General features: G+C 38.4%; 3 protein-coding genes and 1 non-coding gene across 5 annotated transcripts; 2 read left to right on the top strand and 2 right to left on the bottom strand.

The window, feature by feature from the left end:
* The first annotated feature begins 1,754 nt into the window (after positions 1 to 1,754).
* LOC131798621 (skeletal aspartic acid-rich protein 2) lies at positions 1,755 to 6,507 on the top strand. Its single transcript, XM_059116317.2, has 4 exons — positions 1,755 to 1,867; positions 3,585 to 4,264; positions 4,714 to 4,992; positions 5,810 to 6,507. Exons 1-4 carry the CDS (start codon positions 1,795 to 1,797, stop codon positions 6,056 to 6,058), a joined length of 1,281 nt encoding a protein of 426 aa, XP_058972300.2. The 5' UTR covers positions 1,755 to 1,794; the 3' UTR covers positions 6,059 to 6,507.
* Positions 6,508 to 6,529: 22 nt separating this feature from the next.
* Positions 6,530 to 11,835, bottom strand: LOC131798606 (glutathione hydrolase-like YwrD proenzyme). Of its 2 annotated transcripts, XM_059116298.2 has the most exons (4): positions 10,917 to 11,835; positions 9,846 to 10,132; positions 8,967 to 9,323; positions 6,530 to 8,367 (listed from the first exon to the last, which is right to left on the bottom strand). In XM_059116298.2, the coding sequence occupies exons 2-4, from the start codon at positions 10,120 to 10,122 to the stop codon at positions 7,184 to 7,186; spliced, it is 1,818 nt and encodes a 605-aa protein (XP_058972281.2). In that variant the 5' UTR covers positions 10,123 to 10,132; positions 10,917 to 11,835; the 3' UTR covers positions 6,530 to 7,183. The 2 variants fall into 2 exon arrangements, with proteins under 2 accessions (XP_058972281.2, XP_066027066.1); XM_066170969.1 differs by lacking the exon at positions 10,917 to 11,835 and having other exon boundaries at positions 9,846 to 10,675.
* A 145-nt stretch (positions 11,836 to 11,980) lies between these two features.
* On the bottom strand, positions 11,981 to 16,058 carry LOC131798607 (FGFR1 oncogene partner 2 homolog). Its single transcript, XM_059116300.2, has 4 exons — positions 15,883 to 16,058; positions 15,170 to 15,355; positions 12,791 to 12,853; positions 11,981 to 12,353 (listed from the first exon to the last, which is right to left on the bottom strand). The coding sequence occupies exons 1-4, from the start codon at positions 16,003 to 16,005 to the stop codon at positions 12,114 to 12,116; spliced, it is 612 nt and encodes a 203-aa protein (XP_058972283.1). The 5' UTR covers positions 16,006 to 16,058; the 3' UTR covers positions 11,981 to 12,113.
* Positions 16,059 to 16,153: 95 nt separating this feature from the next.
* Trnal-cag (transfer RNA leucine (anticodon CAG)) lies at positions 16,154 to 16,237 on the top strand. Its single transcript has one exon. It is a non-coding gene; the product is annotated as a tRNA-Leu (tRNA).

The raw sequence follows: 16,237 nt of genomic DNA, 5'->3' as shown, positions 1-16,237 counted from the left end.
TCTATCCTGGCAGCTCAGTGCCTTATTTACAGTCAGTTTGACAACAACGTGGACTCAATGGAAACGGAAGAAAAATAGTGGAACGGATTGTTAATATTGGGATGAATAGAAATAACTGACAACACTATATTTGAAATTCTGGGTACTGTTTTTTCCAAAAAGGGCCGAAGTACAAGCTGTCCTGAAATTTTTAAACCTTTTTTGATATTTGCCCCATATCGATAGACGTATAGCAGACTCGCCGTGAAACGATCTTTTTGAAACACTCATCACAAGAATACTGCATTTCAGTCTTTCTTATGATTTTGCTGATAATGCAAAATTATTTACTTATTTCAAAGGTTGTACAGGGTTGTACTTCCTGATAATTCGTCGAAAACCTGACAACTAGCATGATAACTTAGCGAATACAAATCAAATGTCACTGTAGCAACCCGAGAGAAAACAGCTTTGATTTTTTACTCGTCCGAGGCCATGCAAACCACCTGTGAAGAGAAAATAAGTGTAAAGCGATTGAGTACTCAATATACTGGCAGCCTTAAAAGGAAACTGAATAAAACATCGCCATTAATCTTAAAATTAGAACAAATTTAATCTGGGAACAAACTCAGTCACTCACTACCACGATGTAATCTTTTTTTAAAGTGGATCCTCAGTAATTTGAGCAATGGAGCCATGCTAATTACGAAACCATGAGCTGAGCAACTCATATCCATATGAACCCCGCGGTCATCAACTCATTTTTTCTCCCAGCCATAGTGTCCTTAGTATCTCTGCCCTTACTTTACGACTGATGTTAACAATGCCTCTTAAAATTATCACGCTGTGTTAGTCTTGTGAGAATAACTATGACAACCTAAACATCTTTCATAACGAAACGTTTGATAATTCTAAATAACATTAACCTGGTTGTAAAATGAAAATTTCAGTTATCCTTAGAGTTAAAAACATCACAGGAAAAGCTTGTTTCCTATTTTCCCCTTTTCCCGATAAACTGTGCCAAGAGAGGATTAGCCTCTCTTGACTGTGACTAACCGTGGGTCCTTACTCAGGAAGCATGTATATCGGCTTTGTGAAAACACGAACAGTATCACTGTACTTTTTGTCATGCGATTGAGAGAAAGTCTGGGTTGAACGTAATTGAATTTTCTTTGATAAGGATCTGTACCACTTTCACCGCTCTTATAGAACACTTTACGTTTATTCCCTCGTTTACGTAAATAAAAAAAATTCCTGAATTTATCTACGCGAGAAAAGGATTTTAATCGTGGTGTTTTCGTCCGATTACATGAGCCAAACAGACCCTTGGCAACCTTTTGTTGTTCATCAAAATTGTCATTGCACAAAATGGGCAAAAAATACCTAAAAAAAACAACAGCAGTAAACTACAATGAATTAACCATACACAGAAATACTTTTTTGCTCAAGTTATAATGAATTGCATTCTTTACACAACCGATCAAGTCATGTTTAAGCTTATTTCTGGAAAGTCAGTTTTTATCTCAACAAAAGTCATTGAGAGTAAAGGTAATATTCGAGAGAATATGTTGCATGGAATGAATTTTTAAATTGGGGGTCGAAATAACCACAATAGGGAGGAAGTTTTTCTCTTGAAATTGCTTAGCGACGCAAACAACAAACTTCGATTCATAAATACATCGAACAAATTAATACTGTTAAGCCTAAAAAAGATCACATATAGTCTAATATCGGTTCTAATTGTGTATTATCAAACGTAATTAATTATTTCTATCTGGTGCTATATAAGGTGTGTACCAGTAGCTCCGTCACTTCATGAACTCACATCGTAGGACAATAATGATCTTCACTCAGCGTTTTCGCAGCGGGTTTCTTCTTCTCTCCTTTGGTAAGTGAACTATGACAGTCTCAGGACCATGCAGTACACATACGCACACTGATCTAAGAGTCTTTTTCGAAGGGTATCCTTTTTGTTTTATAAACTACTTCAGTAGCTGGGGTAGAGAACTCTTGTATTCAAGGACAATGATTACATTTCAACGTCAAATCGCCACTTGTTTAGCGAAGTTAACAACTGACGACGTTTACTTAAACAGTAAAACTGGACTCGAGATACCAACTGTCACATAATTGATTGAAATTGTCTCACTTAAGTTTACACACGGCTGAAAGTAGACGGTGAGAAGTTCATGTTTGCCGTTTGCTGTAAAGATCGTGCTAGACCTCCCTGCTATTTCAAAGTCATCAATGTGACGCGGATAAAGTGATTCGGTCCAGAAATAGAAGATAATTGTAATTCAGTAACAACACTTTTCAATCACGGTTTGATTTTCCCAATTTAGTAATTTTTTCTCTTTAATTTTGTTGTTGTTGGCTCAGGTCTACCTCAATGATTGTAAAGTTGCTGCTTCGTGGCAAATGTCCTGCTGTTTCAAACAGTTGGTTTTTTTTTCTCACTTATTTAAAGTGATTTCAATTCCTAATGTCTTTTAGCTTTAATGATCTGTATATATACTTCTAAGTTTTTCGCAGTTACACCCGTCGCTAATTGGTATCTATTGCTGATTTCTTTAATGACATTAAATGATATTTTGAATAAATCAGGCATTCAGGCTTTATCCTCGAAGAAAACACTGAACATATTTTGCTCCTGTTGTGGCCTTTATCAACGCTGACGTTTTAAGTCCTTAATGATCAATATTAGGAGTCATTTGACTTACCTCTTGTGGCCAACATTTTATTATAAACAGATTTAGTAATATCTTAATCTAAGGCTAGGAGGACTGAAACGATATCATCATCTGCTTAAAATATGCCTTACTTCACAGACAGTGATGACATCGTCTGTCTTGGTATCCATTTCTGAGGTCTCAACGTCAACACAGTTTTAAGGGGTACATGTATTTACTGTTCGTTTCGTGACAACAATTACTTTTCCCAGGATTACATGAGTTACTGGGCTCTGATCATAAGAGTTCCCGTGGTAACCTTTGAAGGACTTTAACATTTCGCCAGTCGAAATATGGTCGACTTTTATGAATTAGAATATCATATTTCCGTCATTAAGTCGTATTTTCCTCTCGGCTTCGTATAATTTGCGGCAATCAAAGACTCAGAGAAATAGAAAATATTGACAGACTTAGAAGGATAGCAATTCATATGAGTCTTCAGTCGATACATTATCAGGTGATGCAAGGCCAGAGGATGGAAAATAGACAGGAACTTAACGCGTGCATAGTCGCTAACATATTCTGAGTTTTGAAAAGATTCTTAGGAATGTCATCGCACGCGGATGACGTACTGCGCGTATTTCAGTTTCGCCTTTCGGACAAGATCAAATACTAATTTGCATACGACAGCAAGCTTTGTTCACATTACACACGTCATACAAATGAGACTTAATGGGTTAAGTTTGCAAAACTAGGTAGGTGTTTCATTTGCATATAGCCTTATTTCAAGGAACCTTTTTTTTTCAAGGTTTAATTAAACTTCAGATATGTCTGATGGAGGGTTGCTGTTCAGTGTACCTCCAACTGTAATAATTACTTTGCTTATCATTGTCTTCTAAAATATTTTTGGCGGTGGAAACCTTTCATTCTCCACAGCTTTGTTCCTGATCGTGTGTTTTGCTGACGAAGGAGGGAACAAACATGACGATAATGATGAAAAGATAACAATTCGTGGCAGTAACGTGTCGGCCAGAATACTTGGTCGGTCAGGAAAAATAATGGTTGTACGAAATGAAAAAGACGACGATGATGATAAAGATGACAAGGATAATGATGACAAAGACGACAGAGATGGCACAGACAAAGACGACAAGGATGACTCGGACAGCAAGGACGACAAAGATAATAGAGACGGCAAAGATAGTCGAGATGATAAGGACGGGTCCGACGGTAAAGATGACACAGACGATGATAAAGATGATGAAGATGATGACGATGATGATGATGATGACGATGACGAGGATTTTAACGACAACAACGAAAGCTTGTTAACTTTTGAACTCGATGAAATCGAAGAAAAAGATGCAGATGACAATGATGTCGATGACAAACATTCCGTGGATTCCTTTGATGATGTGAAGTTCACTTTTGGGAAAGTAAATAAGAAGTCTACGCTCAATGGAATCCGCGTCACTACTGTGAACTTGTCAACTTATTTTGATGATCAAAAGGCTTCACTTGAAATCATAGTGTACTTGTTTCATGAACCTGGGAGTGTCAAATTTGGTAATGAGACTTTTGCCGTACAAAGTGGAACTGTCAAGTTCAATATTAAGGTGAGTAAATGCAGCCAACAGAGCTGCGTATGATTTCTGTTATAATAAAACTTATGGTTCTATCAACGTGGCCATTTTTTACCATTTCTATAATTTAAATTTTCTGAACTATTGTTTTACGGTAGGAAAATCTGTAATTTATCAGTGCAGGAGAAACCATAGAGCTAGAGATGGTAAGACTAAGATCTGAAACAAATTTGATAAGCAATGGAAGTTTAAACCTCTATCGTAATTATTTCCAGCTTCAAGTGGATCTATTGCTTTTACATATCATCCCCAGCTTGTGATTTCAGTCGTTGTGTTAGGGTGTGTGTATGTGCGTGTATCCGTTTAGCTATAATAACTTCCTAGAGAGATATGTATTCCTTCAACGAGTATCAGTGAAAAAGAAAATGATAAAAAAATGAAGTGGTTATGATAAATTGCTCATATGTGTCTAATATAAACAGATCAGTAACTGGGATTTCTGTGATAAAGACGATTCACTTGGAGACTGCAGTGAGGGCAAAGTAGGAAAATATCTCGATGTTAGCCTTAAAATAAAGAGCAAGGGATCTCCGAAAGAGGTGGACGAGGATGACCGCAAAAAAAAAATCTGCAACTCTAAAGATGACGATGATGATGACGATGACGATGATAAGGATGAAGATGAAGATGACGATGACGATGATGACTGCCCTATCATATACGACGTTGGTGGAGACTCGGAAATGCTGCTAAATAAAGGGGTAGGTCAAGCGAACTTAGACATAAATGTATTTCAAGAGATTAAAACGACTCATGCATCTTGGCTGATTTTTTCTGACATGAGAAATTTTGAACTACAATTAGTAGCAAAATTGTTGACACCTAATCAACGAAATGGCAATATTCTGAGATAGCCAACCAATTTTATCGCTAATACCCTCTTTTTTACTCCCTTTCCCCCTATGCCGACGAGCTTTGATTCCTGTGATAATATAACATTGGTTTGGGGAAGGGGGCTAAGTTAGTATCAACATATGATCTTAGTTGACGGGTGAGACCGACTCAAGTGATCACATTTCGCCTCGAAGTGTAGGCTTCACCAAGCGATTTACGTTTCAACTTTGCCGTTAATTGCAAGCTTTCTTTTCCCCTCGACGACTAAGAACAATATAAATCACGAATCGATTTATTTCAAATTAACTTAAGTTTAACTTAAGTTGGTAAAGAAATTCACACCCCAGTCAATTTATTGCCTCAGTGAGAAAACATTTCCTTCTATGCCTAATTCGATGTGATGTCATTGGAGGCGTAGATATTCCGGATAATAAAACGATCAACTGAATATACTTCTTTCTTGCATCCGACAGGACTTATACTCTAATGTTTTATGAGCGCTCACCATTTTCGGAATGTTAAGCCAAAAAAAAAAGTGATATAAGAGTAATTATTAACAATTTCCTTGTAGTAAGTCTTAGGCGTCTTCATATTATAAGCTTATATAAGCTTAGATAAGAATAACAATTACTCAGTTATTAATTTCTTTTAAATCGATTTCTAATCTGTCTTCCCTTTTCTAAGGTCATAATTGACGATGATGAGTACACTGCTATGCCACAAGGATTTCCCAAATTTGAGTCAGATGACAATGAGAAGAAATTCGTGTTTCGCATCCCGAAGTTTAAGAGACACGTGCTGATTGATCCAAGTGTGAACGTTGGCAAGGTGCTAAAGGAAGTCATTGTCGAGAGTGCTGCTTCTTGGTCACAATTCAATATTGCTGTTACTGTTTTGCTTCTATTTGTAGCTATTTTTACAGCTCAGTTCTAGAATATGGAACAGAACAACTCACCTGATTAAGGCCAATTAAACGTTGTGTTTTTAAGTGTATATCTAAATTGAAAAGTTGATACATGGATCTGTATCGAAAATAGTTGCGCATAGCATTCTTTTTAGGGCTAATCTCGAGCTGTAAAGATTTTCATCGTCTTCAAAACAGAGACTGATGTTGAATTTTATAAGAGGATAATAGCTGTGCTGTTTCTCCTCGCAAGACTCGCATTCCGTAAAGTGCCGAAAACTTACGGCTGAAATCGAAACATTGAGCGTGCGGCTGGCAATTTTACAATGCAAGATTCAAAGCAAATCCATTTTTTCCTTTTTGATATCTGACTGAAATGGCAGCATGAAATCTCTTTGTCAGATGTTCTTTGCCATTACGACGAGAGGATCTCGATTTTCAAAAGAAACATGTTTTTTTCTGATTTATCTAGTCGAGCTTTCCTGACAAACTAGATGTTATTATAACAATAAAGTTTATCTCAAAGAAAAAGTGTACTAGTCTTAGAGAAGGCCCACAAACATGAACGTGATTGTTGTCGATGATATCAGCTCAGAGTCCACGACGTTGTCGGCGATCTGTGTCGCAGTTCTGGGACCTTCTTGAGCGACCTCTTAAGGTGATTTTTTTTTCAGACAATGATGGTCAGAGAAATTTAACTGTCTACCCCCCAAAAGCTTATTTTTAACCGTTGACTGTCGGATATACTTTTATTTTGAGACCATACAAAAATTGCGATATCATTCTTGCGGAGATGATCTCAGTCGTGTCATATTTTATCTCTTTTTAATCATATGTGTTATCCTGAAATTTTTATTTTTTGAAATTATCACCTACATTCCTGAATAAACGAGAAAAACAGTCGATGGGTAGGGAGGCAAAAACTAATAACTGTTGCCGGTCGCGGCAAAGTAATGCGCTGAAACAGACTGCCACGGACTCTTTCATCGTGTTTCAGCTTGAATTAGTACTTAAGAGCCACTCTGATACCCTTTCAACTCAAATTAGTTCACCCTTCTTGTCTAGACTCCTCGTTTTATCTCGGCGTAAAGTCACACACAAAATGTTTCTTAACTGCAGTGTTAGTCTATAGGAGAAAAAGACTTTATTCGAGTTTAAACGCCCTCTGACAATCCTCTCCTCAGGGGGTGAGTGCACCCAAACATGACCCCATTGTCATCTATCGTGAGCGCCACTCCTAATCCTATTGGTCCAAACGCCTTCATATATTCCAGCTCGGTCACGTTTTGTCCCATCTTACGTACTTCCTGTAACACGTTGTTAGCAACTGAGAACTCTTCTATAGGAACCGCCTGGAAAAAATCTGAGAAGCTCGGCAAAAGAAAAGTAGGGGACTCCATGGCTTCTTTAGGATTCATACCGCTATCCAAGAGGTTGGTAAAGTACTGTGGAACCACAACGGGATACGATTCTCCCACAACCGACAGTGCCATGACTGGCCGCTGGCTTCCGGTTGCCTCGCCACCCTTGAATGCTATAGCAGGTTGAAGGCCCGCTGGAAGCCTTCCCCCGGGAGTTGTCTGCTTGACGAAGGACTTAAATATCGCAGCTGAATGCGGTAAAGCAATTCCCTGCACAAAAAGACCTGTTCCCCACATTTCACTGTTGATAGTGTGAATCATGGAACAAACATTGCCATCCTTGTCGGCTGCGACTATAGAATCTGAGCCATGTATAAAGTCTCTTATGTTCTCCTCTCCACCAAGCAGTCTTTTAATTATGGTATTGACGTCTCTCATCTTTTCAGGAGAACCGATCCTCTCCCAAATGGCTTCCGCAGACCCTTTCGAGAGGCGATTGGAGAAATCAAGGTCAAAGTTCTTTTTCAAGATCGATAAGCCAGAAGGGTTTGAATGCAAGAAAGCAGAAACAAAGAAACTAAAGCGAGAGATCGAGGCGAGTCGGAAAAATTCGGTCGCATTTGTAATGTAACTGGACCCAGGTTTCTGGCCGATTTCTGCCATTTCCATTAGATTCAGCTTTTCAATTAGTTCAATTCCGCCCCAGTCATTTCCAGACGTACACACATTGTATTCGTGATACGACGTATTGAAGGGCTCTTCCCATTGCGTTTGATAGCGGTGCATATCATTTAGGGCAATAAATCCCTTAGCCTCTTTAATCAGAGACGTCATCTGCTCGGCCCACGTTCCATTGTAGAAGAACTCCTTTGGATTCTCAGACACACTTCGTATAAATTCGGCTACTTCTGGTTGTTTGAAAAGTTCGTTAGAGGCGTATGGCTTCCCAGTCTCAGGATTGGTAAAAATCTTTTCACCTAAAGGAATTCAATTATTGAGGATGTTTACTTCTTTTTCATCTTTGTCGTAGGTTTTATTGTGCCCTTCTGTTAAATCTATCTATCTTTCTGTTAATTTTTGTTGAGTTCTGTTTTACCTTTCTAACAGTATTTCATCTCTATGTCAGCTGCGCATTTTTCAGTCGATCGTTTGCATCAGTATTTTTTACGGTATTTTCTACCTGATAAATTCAACGTTATCTCTAAGAAAGTTTAATACATGAGTTGGATGGACCCATTCTTCCAGACCTCCACACTTTTACTCCCACATTTCCGAAACCTCACCGTTAATATTACCCACTTTCCAGACTCCCTTCCAAACTTCAAACCCTCTAAACTTTCGCACTTCCTCATTACATACTTCCACATTTTTAGATTTCCAAAACTCCATACCACGCAGCTTTATTCATTCAAACTAAGACTATTTACACTCACTCAGTTTCTCACTTCCATTACTTTAAACTTGCACAAATGTCTTTACAAAGACCTCCTCGCTCTCAAGCATTTAGAGCTGAGAGGTATATTAATCTCCGCGCCTTTCGATATCCTAAGTAGAGCTTACAGATACCACTTCATACCTTCACTTGTTCGCAACAATGTAATGTCGTTGTAGTATATTTTGATGGCGGAAGCCATCCCAGTGGACAGCTTAAATCCGTTTTCAGCGAAATACAACGCGGGCTCGAACAAAGTACTGAGAGGGAACTTTGCAAATTTGGCTGCAGCGTCAGCTACACCCGCAATGAAACCTGGGACGAGAACAGACGCACCATTGGCTTCTGAAGTGTGAACTTTGGGGATCTGGGACGGGTCTCCTTTCAGTGGGGTATTCCAGCCGCCATTGATACTGTACACCTTATTAGATGACTTCTCGTAATAGAGAATTTGCGTGACACCAGCATATGAAACATACGAACCAGTCGCCAGCGTGACCTCTGGGAAAGCAAAACGTAGTTTATAAGTAAGGATATCTCATAAACGTCCCGAACTGTGACCTGAGTATTTCCATCAATCGTAAAGTCATTCGTTCTTCCTTATTTTATTTTTTTTGATTAACAACATGGGCGACTACAGCAGTGTCCTAACATTGCCTTGAAATAATTTGGTCTAATTGCGTATTAGGTCAGTGCGCAGATAAACAGAGTCAAAACACAAAGAGTAATAAGAAATTTGCGATGAAGCTGTTGATGTCACGGTCATAACTTAACAAGCGTGATGAGTGTTTTTCATAATTTATGCTAATTCTTTAACTACTAAGTTATTTTATCAGCTGCCGCAATTCTGCACTAAATGAAAAAAGCCTGCAATGCTGTGGAAAAGGTTATTCATGCCAATGAAGTGATTTTTTCCGTCAAACCTCAATCACGTGAGGGCTGAATTGAGCTCCTCACCCGAGGGCTCTTCGCCTAAGATGCCCCACCAAGTCCACCAGGATTTTCATGAAGCGTTTATTATACCTGCAAGGGCAGTTGCCAAACAAGCATCCATAGCATTCCCACCCTTCCTGAGCGCGTCCATTCCCGAGTGCACGGCGAAAGGTTCAGTTGTCCCAGCCACAATCCCTCTACCCTCACTAACTGCCAATGGCTTCGGTCGCTCATAGCGGTTGAGCGACATTCTTTCCAGGCGATCATACTCTTCTTGTGTCCAGTTTGCAGGGGAAAGTGATATGCCCCAGGCTGGAGTCCACCAAGGCATCAGCAGTGCGATAGAAATTAGGAAAATGCGATACATCTTCAGCCGGCTAAGAACAACAGAATGGTTAGACCTTTTTACTGACTGATTTACCTACGAACGCAGCTAAAAGGCTTTAGTTTATTTAGTATGAAGTGTCACTGTATATCGCTGTTCAGATGTTCAAATAAAGTGGGCGGGTATTTATGAATGCTAAGGTCACACTTTCCCTAATTGATCTTGGTGAGTGAGATTGACACGATTACTGATTCATTCTTTAACTTGAGCCATCAACTAAACAACGAAAAGGGCGACTCAGCCAATATTGAATGGCTTGCATGATTTTCGTGGCTTCGTTCACTCTCCAATACAAGAAAATTTCGAGAATAGATTTGGAAAATAATTAAGACTCTGTGACGGAACTTCGAAAACTGTGCCAGAAATGAAGCAATAACTTCATGAGATCGTGTTGTTTAGGAGCTATTAGCTATTAGCCTGCCATTTGATAATGACTCACGCTGATGTAACTGTCTCAGTAATGTTGTTGAGACCGGAAAAACTAGTTTTCTGCATGGCGACGAGATCATTCTTTTACCCAGCTTACATGTCAGCCGGTTACACTGATTCTTTAATGGAGCGCCCTGGACTTCAACCACCTCATCTCATTCGTACATGAGTTTTGAGGCAAACTAGACTGAATGCTATCGTCGCTGATTGAGGTGGAGGGGGATGGAGGGGGCGCGATTCGGAGTAAAGACACGAGTCAATTTTAAAGAATGATTGAATTTAAAGGAATAGTAAATCACAGTTCACAGTTAAGTAGTTCTCATTAGAACACAATGAACTTAACAAACCACTTGGTCTGGCTGTTAGTTAAAGTTAAACTGTTCCACAATCACCTAAAGGCCAGTCGTAGAGAAAATTATTATTTGGCTTGTAATTATATCTTATATCCATTTTCGTTTCAAATTAGTGTTTTGGCCGCCGAGAGAGGAAATAATTACCATGGTTTTAAATTTCTTACATCTCTTTTCATTTACACCTAATCCATGAAATAAAAACTACGTCAAAACATCGTCTTTACTTTGATGAACGCGAATTCATGATTTGATGGAAGAGGCACCTTACAGACGATCAGGTAATTTTTGATCAACGAGCGCCATCGACATGATTAGTTCTCGTGGTCCATGATGGATCACTGAAGTGATCTCGACCACTTTTCATCCAGTTTCTTTAAGTGATTGACGCCAGACATCATCCTAAGACAGGCAATGGTAAGTAGGCAGACCTAAAGCTAGCCATACATCCCTTAATTTGTCATCAGGTGCTTGGTGATTGCATATACCGGTCGTTTGTCGGGGGTAAGCCGAGCTGAATTATGCTAATTTGGACGACTTACTGTTCTTATCGACTTCTTTCGTTACTCACAATTGATTTAATCGGGTTGCTGCTTGCTCGGTTCGGGACCGTATGTCATCCTGGATAACAGCATTCGAATTTAACATGTTCTAAAAACTTCTCTCATTCGATCCGCTTTAGTTTAGTTCACTTCGGGTACGTGAAACAATCTGCCCGGCTCAACATAACGTTTGGTGCAAAGCCTGTCTCCTCTGGAAATGTCTGCGCTAAAACCCTGGTGCAAAGTTTAACCCCAGCTCAAAAAACAGTACTTTTCTAGTTACCATGGCCTATGAAGAGGTCAGAACCAAGACACTGACCTGGGATGGGACTAAAATACACTAATTCTGTTCTTTAAAGTCTTCTTTAATATACTCAAATTATGTGGAATATTCCTGTATATGAGATAAATTGTGGGAATAATTATTCAACCTTTGGAATAATATCACATAAGAAAATGAAAAAAATAAGTTTTTTCCATGATTACCTTCTCCATGAGACTAAGATTTCACTCCATTACTGAATTTCTTTCATTGTATTTTCACAGTCTGCATATTACATGTGCATCTGTATTTTCAATCAAGGGAAATCTAAATATGTTTTTACAACACCTGAAAGCCTAGATCACAGCCAACAATACAATAAAAAATAAATCAATCTGCAGAAGTTTCCTGACCGTCTGGCTGGCCATCAGGCAAAGCTTTCTCTTCATTTCCCGTTGTTTCAGGATATGGTATTCCACTAATCTTTAACAATTCTCTCAGGCCTCTGTTTTCTGACTCAATAGAAGCCATTTTTTCTTGCTCCTGTTGAATAGCTTCATCATCTATGTAGATTGCTTGTGCCATAACAGCAGCCATTTCACATATTTGCTCTGTCTTGGCCTGTAATTCCTGAAAGAGAAAGACAAATACATATGCTCAAATAACAGTAAAATACAACTATGAAAATAGATCATCCAGGAATGCTAGCAAAAAGTGCTGGATCACTAACTTGTTGTGCCCAATTGTCAAGCTAAATAGTGTATGGTCTAGAGTTGAGGCTAGAAGCAAATTGAAGAATGAGATGACTAAGTATCTTGGGATTGGATGAAATGCTAATACTTGTTCTAATAATTGTTCATGACTGGAACATATTTGAAGCTCAGAGAAATATGTGAAATCTCACTTTTTCCACCTTCCCTGAATAGTTAAGAAAAACTCCGGTGAACCAAACTGTTCCATCTTGAAGCTGAAAAAAAGCCTTTGTTCATCACTTGTCATCCACCCTTCAAAAAGTTAATATTTGACCCTTTTACACCCCTTAAATGGAAAGGTATATTGTACACTACCTTGTAATTGTTCAGTTTCATGCAACTGGCATCAAGTCTATTTGCTTTGATAAGTTGAGAAACCTTTGGGCAAAATAAACAAAAACTTCATGTGGTTTTCTTTCATCATAAATATTAATGCACAATTATAATGAAAATTGAGGAAAATGGAGATATAATAAATGATAAAATAAACTTCAACATCAACATATCTTTGTTTCTTACATTGCTGGTAGTGCTTGTAGGCAATATGAAATCCATCCAGTGTTCTGATAGGCTACCTGAGCCGGCAAAATGGGCCCATCTTGCCTACTTCAGATTGCCTGCTTTGACTTAGCTAAGTTCTATAAAATTAGTGGGGCATTTGGTAACAGCCAGTTTTGCTACTTGTCAAGTACGCTATGTTCGAGTTTGCTACATGTTCACTACTTACATGCCAAATTCGCTACTTAGTTCATCCTACCATTCTATCATTCTACTTCCATGATCTTTTAGAATCAACATCTCGATTTAAAGAAATCTGCCTTACTCAAGCTGAAATGGGTGCCACGTTTTGTATAGGTAATCACATGAGGCCAAGTACTATTAAGGATTAATTGCACGAGAGTTTTCAAAATTTTCCAAAATTGCCCGAGTTGCAAAGCGACGAGGGCAATTTGGAAAATTTTGAAAACTCAAGTGCAATTAATCCTTAATAGTACGAGGTCTCATGGGATTACTTGTTTATCAATAAAGGGCAAAATTATGCAACGGATTAGCCAATCATTAACAGGTAATCATGCCCTCTCTTGATTACTAAAAATGCCCTCGATTAAGAAAAAATGCCCTCTCTCTCAACCAATCAGCGCTCAGTAATTTTGCCCTTTATTGATAAAGCATATTATCATGGTTATCATCAGGCCCAAGCATTGCTCACGATGGAACAGTAGCATTAACAAGAGAGAGAAAGCACAAAACCAGTAAAGAATAGTCAAAATTATTAATTTTACAGTACTTTCTTTATTTTATTAAACTATATATTTCAGAGTCTATATGCACACTTAAAAGATTTCTACTCAGAGTAATGTAAACAAATTGAATCTAGGGGTACCAAATCTAGGCTACTACACACAGCACTTGAAAAGCTTGTTATGCAACATTGATTATCACCTAAAATCTTACTTTGATTACAATTATTATCATATAAAATCCTAAATCCTTCTTAACTTAAAGAAATAATGAAACCTCATTGACTCTCTATTACAACCAATCATACAAAAACAGGAGCCATATCTAAAAGGCACTACCGATTTCATCCCCTTTATTGGAAACACGCCACTCTGGATGTGAGCTCCCTCTACACAAACATCCCTCAGACAGAAGGGATTGACTATATTTGCCATAATACGAAGATCACTATAAGCATAATTTACCAATTCCCACAAATGATTTATGGGAACTTTTGCTGCTCATACTCAAAGCAAATTCTTTCAAGTTCAATGAAAGATTCTTCATACAAACACTTGGTGTTGCTGTGGGAAATAAGACACCAGTTGCCTTCTCTGCCATTTTATGGTAGACCTAGAAAAATGACCGTTAATTGCTAGCCCCTCTAACCTTTGGTCTGGAATAGATTTCTTGATGACGTCTTTTTACTGTGGGACATTTCTGATAAAAGAGCTGACAGTTTTGTTGACTTTGCCAATACATATTCCACCCTACAATGAGGTTTACTTGCAAAATGCAACCTTACAACATTCCTGAATATTAACAAGATGGTTGAGAGCAAACTAAAAGGCAATTTGCATATGATCAGTTTAACTGACCTGGCTACTAAAAAAATGGTTGTTGGGAGTATAAATTACAGATATTGCTTGTGGTTTATGGTTAAAGAGAAATTAAAACTGAATTATCAGAGGCTGCAAATTTGGCATGTTAGTAGCAAACATATAGCGAACTCGAAGATAGCCAACTCAACAAGTAATGAAACCTGGCATGAAGCATGCATTTGAAAGCAAATTTTGGCCTGGGAGCCAGGAATTTGATTTAACCATTACTCAATAGTTCAAATGCCTAAAGGGGGTATACAACAAGGTTCAATGATTTCTCCTTTTTTCAAAGGAAGGATATTCAAAGTTGATTTTAACAAAGGGACTTGGCTGATTGTATTAGAACTTGGCACAGTCACTCTGCTCCTGAGACTGAGAGACTCGGGTATAATCTTGTAGAGTTTGCACATATGAAATGACATATGTTTGGGATACAATAGCCAATAGTGTCTTTATCGATACACTGTACTCCAAGAGTACTGTCTACCTTTCACATCACTCACCTAGGCTTCAAAAAGTGTAATTAGAGGCTTTGGGAAAACCATCTGAGGTCCCCCAATCTACAAAAGGAAATGCTGTTTAAGACACTAACCTGATCCCTGTACTTTGCCATGATAAGCTCCAAAGCTGACTGATATTCTGCTACTGATGTCTGAAGCTCGATATTTTCTTGTTGCAATTCCCTTATACGGGCATTTTCTTCTTGACTGCCCAAGATAAGTGTGCTGCGTGGCCTGCGATTTGCCACTTCATTTAGATCACTGACCAAGTCATGGTACTGAAACACAAAATGGAACACTCATCAGCCTACACAATGAGCAACCAAACTAAGGTAAACCAGCTATGAACAAGGTAAGATCCTAGATTTAAAAAGAATTTAAACCTGAATTGATATTCAGGACTTATTTTCGATGACTTCTTTTGTGGTGTTTCTCACTGAGATGATCACCGACTAGAATATACATGTAGCAATGCTTACTTATTACGACCAAAATATTTTTTAAAATGTTCTGGGTGAATGTCCACCAAATTTGGCGGTTGTGAAAACTAACTCATTGTAACCGAACTGCTCCTTAACCCCCTCAATAACTAATGCTATAGTTTGTGGTGAATCGTAGCGAAGGTCTCGAATTTTAAGGCGAAATTTGTCATAGCTTAGTTACTGTTTACCTTCTGCAAGACTAACTAAAAGTAACCACAACGTATATAACTGTTAGGGCTAATTTACATTGCAGCTTGATGACTACAAGTTCTTAATTTGTTTTGCTAGATAATGATATGGAAAGTTCAATTTGACAATTCTACCTGCTTCATTGCATCCAATTTACAGTGAAGACCATTTGCTTGACTAATGAGTGCATCCGCTGAGCCATTATGCTCACGAAGACGACATGCTAAGCGTTTTGCGTCCAGTAATAACTGGTCCATCTCGCTATAATACTTACAAAACTAATCGTTTCAGAGCCGATTCTCCATTTTGAATCCTGTAAAACAACCGCTGACAGTTTGAATTGCAGTGCAGTAATTTATTTTAAAAGATTTAAATATTTTTAATTGCCGAGTTAAAGGCATGGCGGTCAGGATGGCCGAGCGGTCTAAGGCGCTGCGTTCAGGTCGCAGTCTACTCTTGTAGGCGTGGGTTCGAATCCCACTTCTGACA

The sequence above is a fragment of the Pocillopora verrucosa genome, chromosome 8 (assembly GCF_036669915.1).
Source record: "Pocillopora verrucosa isolate sample1 chromosome 8, ASM3666991v2, whole genome shotgun sequence".
Taxonomy (NCBI): Eukaryota; Metazoa; Cnidaria; class Anthozoa; order Scleractinia; family Pocilloporidae; genus Pocillopora; species Pocillopora verrucosa.
The sequence above is the reverse complement of the archived record's forward strand: the minus strand, read 5'-3'. Positions and strand labels throughout refer to the sequence as shown.

What these genes read in the sequence shown, in the direction of transcription:
- LOC131798621 (XM_059116317.2), top strand. Translation starts at nt 1,795, where the DNA reads ATGAACTCACATCGTAGGACAATAATGATCTTCACTCAGCGTTTTCGC. An exon ending in CTGTCAAGTTCAATATTAAG is followed by an intron (nt 4,265 to 4,713) that starts GTGAGTAAATGC and finishes TAATATAAACAG; the next exon opens with ATCAGTAACTGGGATTTCTG. An exon ending in AAATGCTGCTAAATAAAGGG is followed by an intron (nt 4,993 to 5,809) that starts GTAGGTCAAGCG and finishes CCCTTTTCTAAG; the next exon opens with GTCATAATTGACGATGATGA.
- LOC131798606 (XM_059116298.2), bottom strand. Translation starts at nt 10,122, where the DNA reads ATGTATCGCATTTTCCTAATTTCTATCGCACTGCTGATGCCTTGGTGG. An exon ending in TTTGGCAACTGCCCTTGCAG is followed by an intron (nt 9,324 to 9,845) that starts GTATAATAAACG and finishes TTGCTTTCCCAG; the next exon opens with AGGTCACGCTGGCGACTGGT. An exon ending in ATTGTTGCGAACAAGTGAAG is followed by an intron (nt 8,368 to 8,966) that starts GTATGAAGTGGT and finishes GAATTCCTTTAG; the next exon opens with GTGAAAAGATTTTTACCAAT.
- LOC131798607 (XM_059116300.2), bottom strand. Translation starts at nt 16,005, where the DNA reads ATGGACCAGTTATTACTGGACGCAAAACGCTTAGCATGTCGTCTTCGT. An exon ending in AATTGGATGCAATGAAGCAG is followed by an intron (nt 15,356 to 15,882) that starts GTAGAATTGTCA and finishes TTTGTGTTTCAG; the next exon opens with TACCATGACTTGGTCAGTGA. An exon ending in TGAAACTGAACAATTACAAG is followed by an intron (nt 12,354 to 12,790) that starts GTAGTGTACAAT and finishes TTTCTCTTTCAG; the next exon opens with GAATTACAGGCCAAGACAGA.